Raw genomic sequence first — 18999 nt, 5'->3', positions numbered from 1 at the left:
AATTACTTATTTTCAAGATGACTACAGTGGAAACAATAGAACTGCTAGGCAGCCATCCATCTTCATTGTAGTCATTAGGCAAGTCATTGGTTAGTATTGGATGAACTCAGAATAAATATCACAGCTGAACCTACTACTTATGTCCTAATTATTCAGTCATTACCCATCCCTACCAGCCACTACCTCTGCAAGGTAAAACATTTCATAATGCTAAGTGCATGGTTTGATTGATATAATGCAATGAACTCTGTGGGATGAGTGGTTTATAACAAAACCTTCGATATCACACATGATTGCTTCTTTTGTTGTCTTGCATGTGTACTATTCCTACGGAACCAAACCTTCAATTTCCTTCTAAAATTTGTATGATCAAGACACCAACTCTATTTCCCTTTATAAATCATTGTCTTTGAAAGGAAATAGGATAAAATATAGAAATAATATGCATATTTTATACTTCTTGAATTCTCTTACTTGTTAAAAATATCATCCATAACTACAATGTAGCATCCATACCACACAGCATGCTTATAAATTACCTGTAACTGTAAAATTTATGATAATAAAGTTTAAATAATGAAATTTTATATACATTAGACAATATACTACATATGAACATAATTTATGGTGGTAGACTGTCAATGCAACTGAGAAAGCATTATTAAATAAAATAGGAAACAAAACTTAAAATGAACACTTCCTACAAAAATTGACATAATTCAATAACAGGATTAAAATGGTGATAATTTTACTGTAAAAGGGACACTGAATAAATTCAGAAATATTTGATCCTATACTCTGAACAATGCAGTTTAATAGTTCATTATACAAATATTATGCTAGGCATTGTCCACCATCTGATGTATATTTGATACACAGGGCATTTTTAAAACACGCTGTAATCTCATCTTGAGGCATATGGCTGTCATTACAATCAGTAAAAGCAACATTCCTAAATGAAGACCTCAAAAACAGCTATAAAAGAACCCCATTAAGTTAGGAAACCACAACAGTGCTGTGGCAGTTCAAAACATCACAAGGACACCACAAAAAGATTGAAGAATCAGGAAAAATGTTTGAGTATGAACAGTATTCAGATTTTAAAAATGCTTCATTGCATATTCACAAAGACAAAATTAGATGCAGGAGTCAAAGAATTGCATATACAGCATACAGTGCGAATGTAAAATAAAACATATGGTAAAGATAACCTCAAACATAAAAACAGGAGAAAATTCAAGCATAAAACAGCAGAACATTCATGGAATGAAGACCCCAGATTAAAGTTGAATAAAACATGAAGAAAACTGACAATTTTGGTATTCATCAGAATCAAACAAGTCATCAGCTAAGCACAGAAAAGAATTTCCTGTGGCTCTCTAGTATACTGACTGACATGAATGATAGCAGCTAAGTTTTGGATGCTTCTGCACATCTACTGCCATGTGCTCCCATCAATCAGCTTCAGTCACTTGCTGCATGCTCACTCAGATAGTTTGCACACAAAGTATGTACTTACATTTGGCATCAAGCAGACACTGGCATGGTAAGGTGCATGAACACACTGAAGTAATAATACAGTCAACTATGTATGATATTCCTGGCCCTGTAGGTGGTCATCAGTATTATGGAGGAATGTATCACATCCATCTTCAGGGTGGTGATACATTATTCCAAAACACTAGTTACCACCCACAAGATCACATGGTGTCACAACCCAGAAGTCCACCAATGATATCTTCATCACCGACAAAACAAAACTCCCTAAAGAACTGCCGTCTTTTCAGAATTTGATGTAAAACTCTCTGGGAGAGGAACAGAATGACTACCTCATACCTCTTTATAAATATTATTATATTATTAAAATCATTCACAGAAATCACAGACTTTCTTCATAAACACATTCAATTTTACATCTGCTATAAAAGAAAAACATGCTGCTCATTGAAAAGTGTTATCGTCATATTTCACTACAGTATTAAGTCTTGGTTAAGTTTTGTTTCAATGCTGGAAGAGGGTATTTCATCATTACAAGTTCGTGATGGATAACCAGAAGGCTGAAATAAAAAGCAAACGGAAACATTATTTGTATGTAAGTCCAGATATCACAGTATTCAAGTCAATATGTATTATCAATAACTATTCACAGTATCATATATAAATGCATACAATAAACAGAAAAACATAATGCTTACTCCCCAAACAGGAAGTGGTGCAGTTATTTCCTCCAATACTGTGCAAACTTATGCAATTGCTCAACAAGAACAGCCATCACAGCCGTTACAGATACATCCAATATTGTATGCAGGTAGCTGACTGCTTCTTCCTCCTCCAAATCTAGTCTTAGTTTATCTTGAACCTTCTTTACAGCTTTGTCAGGTTCCAATGCAATGTCAGGCACACTTGCATCCACCATAAGGGAGAACAAGTTTAACACCAGATTTGAATTTCTGAAACAATAAAAGCTTTGTCTGTAATTTGGAACAGTATGAACCCATTAAACAGCAGTCCTACGAACACATGCACCACATTTACAATACTGTATTTAACTGTGTCACCTACAAATCAACAAAATGTTGTATACAATATACTCTTAGAATAAACTTCACCACTTTAAGTATATACCGATGAAGATAGAATGGTAAATGTGAGCTGCAAATTGCTTGACACTTAATAGACAACCACAACCAGCTTAAATATACATACATATGTATATAAAATGAGCTTGATATGCATTTCATCACTTTTCAAAAGTCCAGTTTATGAAACTGCATCCTCTGTTCATTATACAAGCAGCAAGTACTTAAACTTAACTTTGATTGGACATATATCATAACTCTTTGGTGCTCAATATGAAGTGCTTAAGTCAACTTATTTAAGGCCTTCCAGAGCTTTGAAGAATTAAGTTAAAACAGACATTAACCACAAGTTTAGTGCTAGTTTACAGAATATGTAAGTACTTTAGGATGTGGAAAGAGGTCATCATGGCCTACTTTAAGGTACTGCTGCAGAATCTGAGAAAAATAATGCTTACCCAGTCAGATTCAACACGACCTCCCAAATATAAAGCAAGAGTGCTAACCACTGTAACATAATGTTAACTGTGAACATTCTCTCTGCTACTGTTCCAAATAAAAACCCAATCTCATTACTTTTGTTTTAATATGCCAATTTTAATTCCTGTAAAGACACCACTAACCTGCGCAAATGAAGGAAGGCTGTGTAGCACTGCTTGCGAAACTTGTAGTAATATTCCGAGTTTATTCCACCCATTGCTTCCACCATCTCTTTGCTCAGTTTCATGGGCGGTGGTAGAGGTTTGGGGTCTCGGCCCAGTATATAACCAAAATCAATATGGAACAGTTTCCCAGATGTTGTGAGAAGCAAGTTGTCTAAATGTCGGTCACCAACTCCCAGTAAGTATGTGATAACACAGTACCCAGCTACACAGAAAATATATTAACAGAATTTTGGAAACAAGACATATTGTACATACACGCATATATTCCATGGATCCACAAGTAGATGTCAGCAGGATGTTGAGTAAGTCATAATAATACAATACATATTTCCAACACAATTCATAGATGTTGCACTAGTATAATTAATTCATTCCTAAGATTTTACTAAACAGCCTTAATGACAACTCCAATTATACTGGGTGCGGCAGAGGAAACGCATGTTTTTAGAATGGCTAGTACTCGGCAAGGAGTAGGGTGGGGGATTTCCGCCCCTTGCTAGTAGACAGCTTAGATAATGCAGTTTCAGTAGCCATGGCACCGTGGACCCGTGAGCAGGATGGTGCCACGGCACACACGGCAAGACCATCGATGCAGGTGGTTCGTGGCATGTTTCCCCAACACGTCATCTCCCGTTTCAGTAATATCCCTTGGCCGCCTCGCTCCCCTGACCTGTCCATATGTGTATATTTTTTGTGGGGTTACCTCAAATCAAAGGTCTACAGAAACAAACCATGCAACATCCAGGAACTGAAAGATTCCATTCGCCAGGAAATCGCTACTGTGTGGGAAAAAATGATAGGAAGAGCAATGCAGAATTTCGAGGAGAGTCTGCAAGAGTGCGTACAGAAGGAAGGGCGTCACTTGATGGATGTCATTTTTCGGAACTAATTCAAAAATGTTCAACAAAAACTGGATTGTAAAACCTTTCTCTTTGTGTAATTAAATTTTTTTTAACTTGAAAATCAACTGAGTTATTGTTATTTGAAAAACATGCGTTTCCTCTGCCGCACCTGGTACAAAAAACTCAAGATTGCTGTCTTCTGGGTTATTGCGCTGTATAGTCTGGTAGATTTCGGTGGGAATTTTGCTTATGAAACATTTCGTTCATGATTGTAAAGTTATTTTACATGCCGTAAATCTACAACATGGGACCACCAGCTTTACTTCCCCTGCAGAAGAAGTTATACTACAGATTTTTATCACCCTTAAAAATCCATCAACCTTGGCCAGGTTTGAACCCACGAACCTTTGGTCCAGTGGCAAGCATGCTAGTCAGTCAAATGCAATCACCCATATTTCCATCACAAACTAATGTGACCTACCACAACTGCTAGTGTAGGTATCCATAACATCTGGTGCAATGCCAAATGGCCCAGTCTCAGATGGGTGATGTTTTCTGAAGAAGTTCTGTATGCTACCCTCAGTTCCAAGAACTTCTGCTACTGGTGTTGATTCAACATACTGAAGAAAACCTAAACAATTAAACATATGACTTTCAGCACATGAAGCATAAGAAAAATAAACTTTAAAATTGAAATCAAAATAACAATTTAAACACTTAAAAGAAATGTTAAAAATTTAATTGTAACTTAAACTACCTTCAGTGTGAAATCTGAAAAGAAACTTCACAGCTGTCACATCGAAAGTATCAAAATGTAATATAGGCCAATTTATAGAGAAACTTTTGAGTGGCAATAGCAAACACACTACTTACAATATTTATATTGAAAGTAAAATTTTAAACATCTGAGATACATTTCAACAGTTTTTATTCTGGGAAATTCTCAATTTAACAAATACATTTATAAAATGTATCAAATTTCACTATATAAGAGTCCTTCTCTGCATTACAAAAGCACTTCTCTCTCAAATGACACTACTAACAACGTTTAATACAAATAGAAATTTTTTACAGAAGACTAGATCTCTAATTTGGTATAAGAAAATACATACCATGTCGTGTGCTCGTAGCTAGGACTCTGTAAGGTGTAAGTTTGAGATCCAGCTTTTCTTTCTGCAAAAGCTTGTCCATTAAAGTGATCATCTGAAGAATGAGCTGATCTTGTCTCAAATCATCTCCATACTTGAAAATGGCTACATATTCTGTACCTTCTGTGGTGAGGAATGTTAGTTTTGATGGCATCAGAGCTGACTTGAAGAGTGTTGCTCTGTAATCCAATGAACATGTGTAAATAACAATGGTACACAAGCTATAAAACTTAAACCTCATTCATTTTTTCACCCTTGGTGAGGAATATAATTATGAAGCTCCTTTAGCCATTGCGTAACAGCTCCAGAGCCAAAGCCGACTAGCTTGACTGCTGGCCTCACGTTCACATGCCTAAGCAGAGGTGAACGATCATCCAACCAGATATAGGGTGACGTGTGGTCAGCACGACAAACCCCCAGCCATTGCTAGTTTTCCTGACCGGATTACGCTACCCATTGTAGCTCCCCAATTTCCTCACGATGCTGGGTTGGCACAGGTCCCATACACTGGTCCTAAACATGATGCCTCAGACCGCACAGCTACAGCACGGGACTATGAAGCTCCTTACCGAATAGTAACGGAAACGGGCAACTAATGTAGTAGAATCAAAATCTAAGTTACAGTTCTATGTGTCATGTAGCACACATAGAAGAAGTACAAAACACATACAAATCTTTGCTTGAAATACATCATGAAAAGAGACCACTTGAGAAAGAGCGAGGTATAATTTGAGGGATAATGGCAGAATCTTGTCATGAGATGTGATCTAGATTGGACTATTTCAGGGTAGCATCCTATGAAAGGTTCTTGAGGTACAGGTGTTAAACTTTAACACTCGGTTATAATGTTCTAACAGTGACTGACTACGGACTGGACAACCAGGGTTTGATCCCTGACAGCGGAAGAGGATTTTTTCCTCTAGCCTCTGCACCCAGACCAGCTCTGAGGCCCACGCAAAAGCACAGCTTGGGTGTGATGCTGGCCACTCACCCTGATTTAGTGTTGAGGTTAAGACTGAGTAGGAGCTGTACCTACTCCCCCCCCTCCAAGCACCTACGTGGTGTGTAGTGGGACAGCTTTACTTTACTGGGGTTATAATTTTAGACAACTGTCATATACAAAACTAATTCCACTCACACTATACATCACTGCCCATACACCTTAATTTGTTTACTCACTTTTCTGGAATTATTCCTGTTATATGAACATCAGGATCAAGTGGAAATGGCAGAGGTTCAAATGAAGCAAAATTAATCTTGAAAGCTTCTGAATCAGCAAGTAGGGCCTGTAGTTGTTCAGTCTACAAGGAAGACAATATTTAACAATATATTTTCTTCACTAGGAATAACATTTAGCCTTAAATTATTTAATCTCTTCAAGAATAGGATCAGGAACATATGTTCCAAAGGGACAATGGAATAATGACAGAATTTACATCCAATCTTCAGCCTGTGAGGAAACATTTAAGTATAAATTTCACTACTCATTTTGTCTTGAATTTATATGTATATTTTAATAATAAATACAGCCATCGAAAGGGTTTAGTGAAAACTGTATTTAATGCAATGTAATATTTCTTAATTTTCTGGCTATCATAATAAACAATGAACAAACCTTCTTTTTCCTGTTACCACTTTCTCGAGCAACTGTTTTCACAAGTCGCACAAGTTTGTCTATAAATGTCTGCTGCCTAGACAGAAAGTTTCGTCGTCTCTGCCACTCTGAATTCCCTTTTAATAATATCTGTAAAGAAACCACAATGTCAAAAATTAAAGTGAATAATATATTTGTTGATAAGAAATAAGCTGATAGGCACAACATTACAGGAAAGTTCAGTGCAAAATGGCCAGTGATAAAGTATCTTAAGCAAGACAATTTAATTCCAATCACTTCATAACATCCTTTTCTTTTCAATGGTTATAACTGAACATACATACAAGATATTTTTCATCAACATTATGATCCTTTGACCTGAAATGGCTTCAAAATTTTCAGTTGCTACATCAGTCTCTCCAGAGGTCTACATTTAATTTTCCATCAGGTGCAAACTTTCACATTTGTTTCACATACTTTAATCTTTCAAAATGGTTAATCCAGTTGTTATATATTCTTTTTTCTCATACAAGTTAAAACATTAAATTTGTTTTTTATATCTTCATTTCATTGCCTACCAAATACTGTACTCCATCAATAATCTCAAAATCCTCATGTCAAAAACTTAAAATTTTCCCTTTATTACTTTTATATAAATGAAAATATTTATGGTTAAAATATAATGTTATTGCCCATATTTATATTTTCATAAATTAATAAATGGATGTCTATGGTCTGTAAGCTAATATAAGCTGCAACAATTTATAAAATTTTAAGAAAATAAATTAATCTCATTTATAAGTCATGTCAAAGTTTTTAAAATAATAAGTATAAATTTTTGTTTTCTTTCTTAGATTATATACAGATGTTACAAAGCATAAAATTTGAGGACGCTTATTAATTATAGATGCCTCCTTTCAAGTCCTCATCTACTCAACATTCATAATAACATTCCCATCTCATTCAATGCTATAAAACCTTACAAATTATACTCTCATGTTGTAATGAATCAATCACTATTACAAACCTTTGGACAATCAGTCACTTAGTGCTAGACTGAAACCTGATTCCATGATATAATTTGGTTTACCTGGGAGAATGTCTTCATGACGGTAAGGTACATATCTCGCACTTTGCTGTCTTGTTTCACTGCCAACTCTTGGTCTTCACATTCTATCAAAAGGTACCTAACACAACAAACAACGAATTACCAAATTTAACTGAATTTAAAATTAAATAGTAATAGCATATGACCTTTCAAAGTTGACGGGAATTAGCACAAGCATACCTATCCGTTCTTAACCAAGGTTATTGTTTTTGTAACTTAAGTGTTCATCTGTTTAGGACAGATAATTACTGCAGAAGATTTTGCCACCTTCAGACTTAATGTTAAACTAATAGTTAAGCAAAAAACAGTTATAACTTATCTTCTAAACAAAAATATTGTAGTGTTGAGCTGAGCAATTTTGCCGAGCCATTCCTTGTTTCTGGTCATAATACCACATGCTTAAAACCTACTACAGCGATATTGCATACAGTATTATATTTTATAAAAATATGTAATCATTTTCAACTAATACAAAAATGTTGTTAAAACTGCTAACTTTTGAAAATACAATTTTTAATGAGCTGCAAAATGCTGACATAACAGTGTCAGCTGTACAGGAAAAAGGATGAAATGTGAAATGGTGATAAAATTCAATTTCAGGTTATACTGTGGCTACATTTACAAGTACCAAGACAAATTTGGAAATTCTTAAACTACAATGACATTTTGCAAGTCCTCTATCAAAGCAAGTCTTACCACTCATTGGCTTCAGAATACAAATATGTGTGGGTCATCTTAGGTGTAAAGAACTTGTGCCACAAATAAAATAAATACCAATAAAAGTAGTTGGCTAGAGTTGAGTTCTGACAGGCCCTCCATATTAGGAAAGTAGCAAGATCTTGACTAGTTTCTTCCCTCTCTGGTCCCCACTGGCCTCCTTGACCAGTCTCCACTTTCGAATCTGTCTGCTCTGCAGGAACACTATTCTGCACTAAACTCTCAAGCAGGGAGTTAGATCTGGCAACTGGAGGAGATGCATCATCGGCTCCTACAGCTTGATCCACAGGGGTGAAACTAAAAGATTTCTTCATTGTAGTTTCAACAGGATCTCTTGTTTCCCTGTAAAAAATTTAAGATATACAGTGAATGTAACAAAACACATAAAAAATTATAAAAATTCCTCCCCAAATACATTTCCACAAGGAATTTTGTTTCTAAACTCAAACAAGTATGCTTAAAAAAATCATGCACATGACATGTCTATTTCCTTTCTGTAACTCTGTAACAAATTTATAACTCTGGCTTTGGGGGTTTAGCCACATGTAGACCTTACCACAACAGTAAGGGATCTTGTGTAAGTGGTGAAATGGGACATCACATCTCCACTAGAACTTTTGAAGACCGGAGACACCAGACTGGAGAACGAACAAACAGTAGTAGCCAAACAACTACATACAGAACAAAGACAACATCAAAAGAAGCCACCATCCCAACCTGCCATACCTACATCATTGGTGATGCCACTGAAATAAAACACCTGCAGGATTTCAACCATGAAAACAAATACAGAATGAGAAAATCCTAGTGTCACCTCTTTTCCTCTAATCCCTCTTCTTATTATCGAACCTTTGCCATTAACCACCCACAGAATGTCAACCACGCTGATGGACAGAGACTGAGCAAAACCTGGTTTCACCTTTTTCTTAACCACTGCATCTTCCCCATTGGACAGCACTCCACTTCGCAGTTCACATAATCACACTTCTCACTCTCTGCCCAAATTCCCACAGCATAACCTGTGTAACATCTGCCTTTCCCTTGCCACACACTCACCATGAAGATGGTATCTGCAATTGTCACCAAAATGTTGAAACACCATCAACATAAATGTGGCTAAACCCTGAAAGCTTAAATTATACATTACACTATGGTCACATTAACCTAAGGGCATATAATATTGAATTAAAGTAATTTCTCACTGTGGCAGACTAGGACAGGAAGCAATAACAGCTTGGATAAACAGGTTGGATAAACTGCGTTATAAAACTCCATATAACTACCTGACTGTTGTTCGTTCACTTTGGTTATCTTCTTGTGATGACACGGATGCATCTCGTCCAGGAAACAGTCGACTGTAGCCCTCCTTGATTTCATTAAAATTCTCGTATTTGAGAGCTTGAACAAGTTGGAGAAGATACAACAGCAGATCCTGCAAAGCCATGGTCAGAGACAGTAAATATGATGAAACAGAATTTTCTGGCACTTAGCCCCTTGTTGTACCATTTTAAAACAATGCATCCTGAAACTATCACACCATATACCCTTTTTAAAGTAAAAGCAAAAAGGTGCAATTTTCATATTTACATTTATTAGTAAAGTTCATGATTTAGACAGAATAAATGCTGATCTTCACCCTTACCCTCATACATCAGATATATCTGTATATATAAAAGTTTAAGGAATACATAGCTTTCATAATAGCTCTGAAAAGTTATTCTCTTCACTGTTATGATCTCAAATACGTAAAAATGAAAAATTTCAGAACATGCAAACCAATATCCAAAGTTTCATAACAATGTAACTAGTAAAATAATTTAATATATAATCAAATTATGTTTCTGAAATTAAAAATTTAGTAAAATTAGAATTAATTCTTGCTTGTTCACAAATACTGTCCAAAGAACAAATTTTTCTATTATGAACTCACAGACATAAGTTATATTAGGAAATACTCTGGTCTCTGATGACCTTAAACACTCAGACGATTCTCTTCCAAACAGTTAAAACAAAAGAAGTTACAGAAAGAATAAAAAATTACCAGTCACAGACATACTCTAGAACTAGGAGAAGAAATAGATGGAGAAACTTGTTATCAGACAACCCACAAAAAACGAAATGTATTAGGAACAACTCCAGACAAAATATAAAATCTGACAACTCCATCTTCTATAAATTTCAGACTGCAGAATATTAAATAATCAATTTAAGAAAATGTTTAAAAACTGTTAATACAGTAAATGACGTGATCTCACCCTGATATTAATAATTCAGATACTACCTCATCAGGGGCTTGTTTGAGTCGTGTGACAGCGTATCTCCGTACGGCCGGATGCGTGAAGTTGGAGCTCAGCAGTTCTAAGGCATCCTCTACATCCATTGGTGTCCACTGCTGCAGCATATCCAATGCCTGCCGAACTTCTCCACTTAGTTTCCAGTTTACACATTTTAGGAACTTGGTTAGAGCCTGGAACAAACAAAGTGAAGTCAAAAGACAGTCAATATAAATGAGTCTCATTAATTTTAAGTTGAATAATATATTAATTAGAAATGAGACACATAGAACCACTAAGTCCATTTGTAAAATTCTGTATCAAGGAACAGCAATCACAACTTAGTATACTGAAGGAAAACTATATTCCTTAATTAAAGATCCTTGGCAAATGAGATTTAAAATAGACTTCAAAAAGAAATGAGCAAAATATGATCTAAGGCAGTGGTATTCAACCTTGGGTACGCATATGAAGACATCTTAGGGGTCACGTGAAATTTTAAAAAAATATATATATTATTTTATGATAAACAATGAATAATCAGTAATGTAATTTATTTAATTCATTTTAGATGTATATTATATACTATGTATAACTTGAATTATACACCAACAACTTTGGCGGTACAAAGTTGAAGAGAAATTATATCTGGGGGTACACAAACAAAAAAGGTTGAATACCACTGGTCTAAGGTATCAAGGAAATTTAGTAGCCTGAAATGAGACAATACTACATACATACATATACATCATACTGAGAAACAATGCTAAAAAACCAGATATTCTTAGCACTTCATTGTTGCTAATATTATATATCACCATCACCCTGATCCACAAATATGCTTAAGATAGCAATTATCTGCACTAATAAATTGTAAATATCTGTAGAACTTGATTTAAGATCAATTATTTGGTTGTATTTCCCTTCCAAAAGACTAACTGGTGCTACTGATGATAAAAATCCTGATAGCTTCTTTAAGGTCTTCACAGTCCTGAGTTCAACTTTTTACTTACCTTCTTTTGATTACTGAGATAAAAACGAAACTTCCAAACTAAATCTTGCTCTTCAGTGGCCAGCTGTTTCGTTGGAGGATATGCCACAATGGTATTGAGGATATCACGGACACTTGCATTAGGCTTAGCATCTTTGTCAGAGACACCACTTCGAAGACTTCTTGCAAGTTTGTGATGTTTACTCTCAACAAGATTCTCCTGGCAGTCATACCACAACACAGAAAAAAAACTTGCAATTTATTTGAAAATATGTGTTTTAGTTAATTTAACAGTCAAGGAAATACAGCACTTGTAAAACAAAGTAAACTGTCAGGACTTTCATGAAAGAATGTTAAAACCCCATCAACTGTTATTAACAGATGTGTTTAACCTCAAACAGCCACAATGTGTTATCACACACTACATCAGTTCAACAATTAAGTGGATTGAATTATTGTTTTAACAGAATTTGTCATTTGGATTGACATGTAATGTTGCATAATATACTTTAAAATGCCATGGTGGAAACTACACGGACAATTAACAGCAGTCTGAATCATAAAATATTGGTCAGTACTTAATATCTGGAAAAATATATGAAATAAAACTAATTCACTTTATTCCATATTCACTGTACGGAACATAAAATTAATTTAAGAAGATTTTCTTACACAATGCAATAACGATCCCTGAATAAGTACAACAAGCAATCGAAGCATAGCATTATTCATCACTATTGAAAGAGATGCAGACTTTTCTGATGATGGTAATACATTACTCTCATGAGAAAAGTGTAAATCCTGAAAATTGAGAAAAAAGATTCCACTGCTATCTAGCAGCCAAGATCCTAACTGAAATATTGGAAACAGTTTAACTCCCATCAGCTAACTTGCAGATGGAAGATTTTCTTATGAGGATGACATTCTCTTCCTTTTCACACAAATCAGTCATAACACTTTTACATTGTATTTTCAGAAATGTGTTATTGATTTTATATGGTTTATTACAACTAACGGCAAACAAATTTGAAGGGCAATATTCACTCAAAACATGAGAATGAAATATTTAGAATAAACAGAAAGCAATGTGATCCTTACACAATCAACTAATAATTACCTGTAGTATTTCATGATCGGGAACTCTAACGAGATCAGCTTGACGTCGAAACTGATACGCTTCAATACCATCCTGTTCATAGAATACTATAGAATGCTGCAAGCACAATACATATAAAAATTAATAGTAGTGAAAGTCTATAAATGATTTCAATGCTACTCGTATAACTGCAGAGAAAAGAAAGATATTACATGCACACATGCGTGCATATGTCCAATGGCAGGGTGGTGATAAGATCACTGCCACAGAAGACCAACAACCTGAAATCACAGTGGCCAGTATTCTTCACATTCATCTTCACTTATTTTTAATGGATCCCATGAAGACAAATTCTAAACTTTTCCCTGAAGTATAAAAGAGGTTAAGAAGGCTTCTTTCATGACTCACTGTATGTCCAGGTTGATCAGTTCTGTCCCTCCATTACCGTCTTTAGACGCAGACAGTACAGCTATTAGTACAAAATTGATTTTCACAATTTCTAGTGCTCACAAACTTACTGGTATCCCTTCCAACTCAATTGATGTAAATTCTATCATCAGGTACATGTAGTCTGAATTTCGTTTCTCTTTTTCATTGATCATCTCAATCTCACGGAATGTCAAACGGTCCAACCAATCCACTTTGGCTATGTGGCCATTACGATGTTTCTTTGATAACTGGAAAGAATGACAGTTGTTAACAGTGTTTGTAGAAAAGTACAAAGACTGACGCATGATGTTATCATAGATTCACAACAGTGGAAAAGTAAAAACACATTATGACCAACAAATGACTGAACTGATGATTTCTCAGTGTTATTTCACATGAATAAACTCCCAAGGTCCTTCATATTTGATAATATTAATAAAGAATATAATAAATGCCAGAAATTATAGTTAGAAAAATGGAAAAACATTGAAAACACCTTCCTCAATGTGAATTTTTCATGAAGATACCAAGAAATTGGCACTTGCCATGTATAATACTTATACTCTAGACAGAAGACACTTCACAGCCAACTATTTACACATCATATCTACTTCAAATGAGAGAAAATAACAATTATAATCATGAATCAGCCGTGTATAGTGTTTGCTATTAATTTTATTACTCACTCTGTAATACTTCATTAACATAACACATACCCTGAACTACTGCTACAATCCAAAGGAGCATGTGTCATATTTAAATAACAAGCTTTCCGTATATGACATCTTCTGTGCTCTCACTGCACAAATTCATAAAAAGAGCAAACAAGAATATCATGTATGTTTGCCTGTCTGTCTGTCTGTCTGTCAATCCACGTGCCTCATTTCCAAAACTACTGTATTGAGTTTGATAAAAGTTTAATTTTTGTCTGTATCAAACCAAGTTCAAATACATACACTTAGAAAAGCTTTACTCCAGACTGAAGTAGACCTTTTCTCTCTCATTTAGTCACAATATAGAAACATGACAAAAAATACATGAACATATCACACATCAAGTCATCAATCTCGTATCAGTCTGTCACCTACATATCATTCTCAAATATACATCCACCAGATGGAAACAGTAATCAGACCACAAACCTTGCCAGAATAAAAACCATACCACAGCATTGAAAATTGTAATGTTAAAACACTGCACTGTAGTGAAAAATGTACCTTAGCAAGCCTCTGCATTTGTTCCCTGCCATGATCCCTTGCTTTGCCAGGAGTACTACTAGGAAAACTGCCATCAGCTTCTTGCTTGGGCCACACTCGGAGATCCAACATTCCCTGGGACATAGTTACAATTCTGTCACTTAGATTAGTTAGAAAATACATACACTTTTTTGTTTCTTTTCATTGTTCACACTAATACTTAGTTCACAATGAGAATTCTTTGAACAAACAAGTTTGAATCCCACAGTATTCCATATTCAACTATTATTTTATATCCAAGCACACTTTTACAAAGCATTCTTTTCTCTCCTCATTTTCTAAGTACTTAAAGATCACTCTACTCTATTACATTATTCATTTTATAATTTCTATATATGTTGAAAATATTTCACACACAATAAGTATGGAAATAAATTTCACCTTTAATTGTTCCTTAGTTTGAGTCTATTAATAAATTTTATAAAATTTCATCTAGTGAAATCTTAACTGTTGCTCTTATTTAAATTATGTCCCTGTTTCATGGATCAACTACTGCAAATTTTCCCACTGAAATCCATTTTGCCTTGTTCCCAGAACAGAAACACTTCAATTTTTTCAATTGTTTCAACACACTCCATACCTCCTCACTTTTAACTCTGCCTCTTAATTTCTTTTACTACGCTTCATATCAGTTATGATTTTTACCCCTTCTCTTTCTTAGCAAAAGTGTATATTTCATCTACATAAGTTATAAGTTATACAAAACATACCTTAAAACATATTCTATGACATATTTCTGGTATATCTTTATGCCACACAAGAGTTATGGGGTATTCCAAATTAATTCATTAATTAAATTCTGAATGTAGCCACTTTTACTTTTTCACTTCCCGGATAACTAAAAGTGTCAACTTCTTTTGATATTTCTTGGCCTTAGTTTAGTATGCAAATATTTGGGTTCTCCAAAACCATGGTCTTTTCCACGCTAATTCTTCTTCCTTAGTGTACAACTCTGATGTCACTCAATGTTTAATTTACTTGTGTTAAGGTAGCAATGCATAATGTTCACTAAAATTTTGTAGGCATATCTTCCTGAATCAATAGTATACCCTGTAAGAATCTTTCCAGACAACCTCCCACGTATTATTTACATGATGTGAAGCAATACAATACCTGTCTAAACACACCATGCTTGCCAAATAAGGAAATAGTGGTTCCTCCAACAGGTTGGACTTTAGAAGGACCTACTGCATCACAAATAGTCAGTGCCAACTGAGCATTGCGGGGTAGGTCACTGAACATCACAGGCAGTGTCACCCATTCATTCCAACTGCATTTAGAGACACAAAACATTGGTTCAGTAAACCTTGTAAGGATAACTAAATTTAATCTCACAGTAGTTCCTGTGAAGTGACACAGGGTGCAGACACTTTGTGGTACATCCCTCAATGTGAAGCTGATAGGCTACTGCCAGATATCAGGTTGCAAAGAACAATGTCTGGATACAGCACCAGATGAAAATGGTAAAAGATTACTAACTTTCCATCTTCCATGCTATAAGTAATCTGATAGCAGTTCCTACCACGTCTGTAATCTTTACCATTTAAACAGAGCTACACCCAACACAGAGCCTGGTCTAAACATAATCAAAGGGAACCTTCTAACACCAAACACACTTTGTCTTTTACTATTTCATTACATAGTTATCACACACATTCCAATTATTACAGAACGCAACTACCAATTCTGTAAACACTTCTGGTTTTCTCATACTTGGCCTGTTAAGTTACACATGCCAAGAGATATCAACCGACATACCTACGTTCTGCCTGAAAGAATTACAGTGTTTGGGGCGTCTGTCATAACAGCATTATAAATAACCAATATTAAATCTAAAACCTAACATACAACTTGTTTCCAAGTAGTGAACAAAACGGAAACCACAAACTGTACTACAGAAAATCACTGCACATTTTTTAACTTCACATGGCCAGCTTACCTCTCCTAACAGAGATATGACTAAGAACAGTATTCCACCTGTCTAGAAATCTAAAACATGTTATACCCACCAAGCATCCTTAAACATTCAAAATTCTCTACATCAATGACAGATGTTACATTAATAACTGCAAAGAAATCTTGCACTTACTTCCATCTTGTAGTGAAAGCCTTATAAGAAGTGGAAACTGGAAGGGCCAGAGGCCGGCCATCAGAGAACACTTGACAGACCACCATCAAATCTGCAAACTCATCCTGGTATAGCCCAGAAAATTTGAGCATGGGATTAGAAAGAAGCTTGCCATAATCTGGTTTCTGCTGCTTTCCTTCTAGCGTTCCTCTGTGGAAGTAAAATGAGTGTGAATACATCTTGTCAAACTTATACTTCTTCAGAAAATATAATATTGTGTGTAAATAAACAAAATATATACACTGTTTAAAAGCTATTAGCATAACAGACATCCATCTGCTAACTGAGCAGATGACAAAACCACTGCAGAAGCAAGCCATATGCAATTCATCACAATGTCTTAGATATACCTTAAATATTTATTACTTTATTTTTTAATTTTGTTCAAAAATAAGTGCATTTTCCCTTGTTATTTTACCCCAGATGAGTAACAGTGCTCAAATTCTTGTTTCACCTTCACAGATAATTTCCTGTTCATTATTAATGTTGCTTTCATTACCTTCATTTTCTTCAAAATTCTTCAGGATTCTAACTTGAATTTCTACATAATTGCTTTCTAACATTCAATTTCTGTATAAAAAAATATAATTTCTGTGCTTTATTGCTTAAGTAATTTCGTAACTTTACAATTACTAAATGTGAACTGCATCACAATTTGCCCCCACCAATCAAGTCGCATCTTATTGCTTTCCTCTACCAAATAAAGTACGATATGAAAGAGTACCATTCATCAAAATAATTTACTTTTAATGTACTAATCTCACCCCATAAGAAATACTACTGATGTAAAGAAAAAAGTGTGATATTGGAAGCAAAATATTCAACTTCATGCTTCAGAGATGCCTGCTGCCTCCATCATCAGGGCGATGGTACCTACGAAACGTTAATAAATTTCTACCAGATTACACGGAGAACATTCCAGATCTTCATTCTCGACGCCGTGAAAACCTGAAATCTTACGAAATTATGTAGCATTTCAAAACAGAGCGTCAGGCCAGAACGAAATTATATGCACCTCGAAAACGAAGAAACATCGGTTACAAAACATATTTAAATTAAAGCAATGGTTAAGTGCCCTTACATTTTAATCTGTATTCTTGTCTCCAGAGAAGAGCTATAAACATAACAAAACTTGTCACCTATCTCATCCATATTAAATATCGCTCACACTCATACACATACACTACGACATCACGAATGATCTGAAGACAACTTCATAACTACAATACTAACTATACTATGTTGACATACGTCGCACAGTGAAGTTCTTGGCGACTGGCGACATCTCTTTTTGCATAGCGTGTACTTCAAACTCTTTTTCAAGTAATTCTTGTGCAATGCGGATAGATGTCGAGTATATATATATATATATATATATATATATATATGTTCCCCTCACTTCAGCTGAAGAATGTGCCCCTTTTGAATTATATCCTGGCATTTGACTTACAATTGAGGAAGAGCACGGAAAACCTCAGACAGGGTAACCGTAGCAGAGCAGTTAGATCACTCGATGCGCCGACTTGACCGTCTTTTCAGGGACAGAATCGGGTGGCCTGCTGAATATCAGCCCCCCTTTTATTGCCCATGGGGCGGCTTCAGTCAGCCCTTGGTCGGCACGATTGCCTTCCAAGTAGCCGAATTAGGGGTTCCCCACATATCAGCTAACTTTGAGTCGAAGCTTGAGAGCTCTGACGTTGTCGGCGAAGAATGTAATCCCAAAATCCTTGTCAATTTGCCTGTTAATAACGTACCGAGGCGCGCTAGTCGCATTGCGAAGACACCTGGATTATAACACTTTCAGCTTTCGCACATGGCTGTAGGCAGCTGATCTCCAGATCGGGCATACGTAGTCCATTATAGGTCGGTTGAGCTGCTTGAAGTGCAGCCACACCGTTTCTTACGGACAGGCCGCTTCTCCTGTTAAGTAGAGGGCCAAGCACTCCTAATCGTTGATCTGTCTTCACTCCCACCTGGCAGACGTACGCCGAACGGGTAAGAAAGGTGTCAAGGGTCACCCCAAGATACCGCGTCTCGCGGCCTTAACAAAGAAGACTGATGGGTCTGTGGGAAGAAGCAGCATGTGGTCCTTCCCCAGATTTAATGGATACCATGCGAGCGTGTTTCCATTCTGGCGGAAGGTACTGCCTGCGGAGGATTGAGTTTCACACTTTCG

At 35.7% G+C, this 18999-nt stretch overlaps 1 protein-coding gene across 1 annotated transcript; it reads right to left on the bottom strand.

The window, feature by feature from the left end:
* Window positions 1-1837: 1837 nt before the first annotated feature.
* Pi3K59F (phosphatidylinositol 3-kinase 59F) lies at window positions 1838-18063 on the bottom strand. Its single transcript, XM_022078813.2, has 18 exons — window positions 17905-18063; window positions 16785-16973; window positions 15809-15965; window positions 14657-14770; window positions 13529-13687; window positions 13032-13127; window positions 11937-12134; window positions 10932-11117; window positions 9934-10082; window positions 8708-8992; window positions 7916-8012; window positions 6847-6975; window positions 6411-6532; window positions 5196-5410; window positions 4565-4714; window positions 3200-3443; window positions 2196-2450; window positions 1838-2057 (listed from the first exon to the last, which is right to left on the bottom strand). Exons 1-17 carry the CDS (start codon window positions 17973-17975, stop codon window positions 2219-2221), a joined length of 2793 nt encoding a protein of 930 aa, XP_021934505.1. The 5' UTR covers window positions 17976-18063; the 3' UTR covers window positions 1838-2057; window positions 2196-2218.
* Window positions 18064-18999: the final 936 nt, after the last annotated feature.

The sequence above is a fragment of the Zootermopsis nevadensis genome, unplaced genomic scaffold (genome assembly GCF_977971745.1).
Source record: "Zootermopsis nevadensis isolate Lab colony 2312 unplaced genomic scaffold, Znev_1.0 Znev_ptg000061l, whole genome shotgun sequence".
In the NCBI taxonomy this organism is placed as follows: Eukaryota; Metazoa; Arthropoda; class Insecta; order Blattodea; family Termopsidae; genus Zootermopsis; species Zootermopsis nevadensis.
Note: the sequence above shows the minus strand (reverse complement) of the source record. Positions and strands in the feature narration are given on the sequence as shown.

Coding starts and splice junctions, on each gene's coding strand:
- Pi3K59F (XM_022078813.2), bottom strand. CDS start 17,975: ATGGATGAGATAGGTGACAAGTTTTGTTATGTTTATAGCTCTTCTCTG. Junction 13,688..14,656: donor AAATGCAGAGGCTTGCTAAG/GTACATTTTTCA, acceptor CATTCTTTCCAG/TTATCAAAGAAACATCGTAA. Junction 3,444..4,564: donor TACCTACACTAGCAGTTGTG/GTAGGTCACATT, acceptor TTTTCTGTGTAG/CTGGGTACTGTGTTATCACA.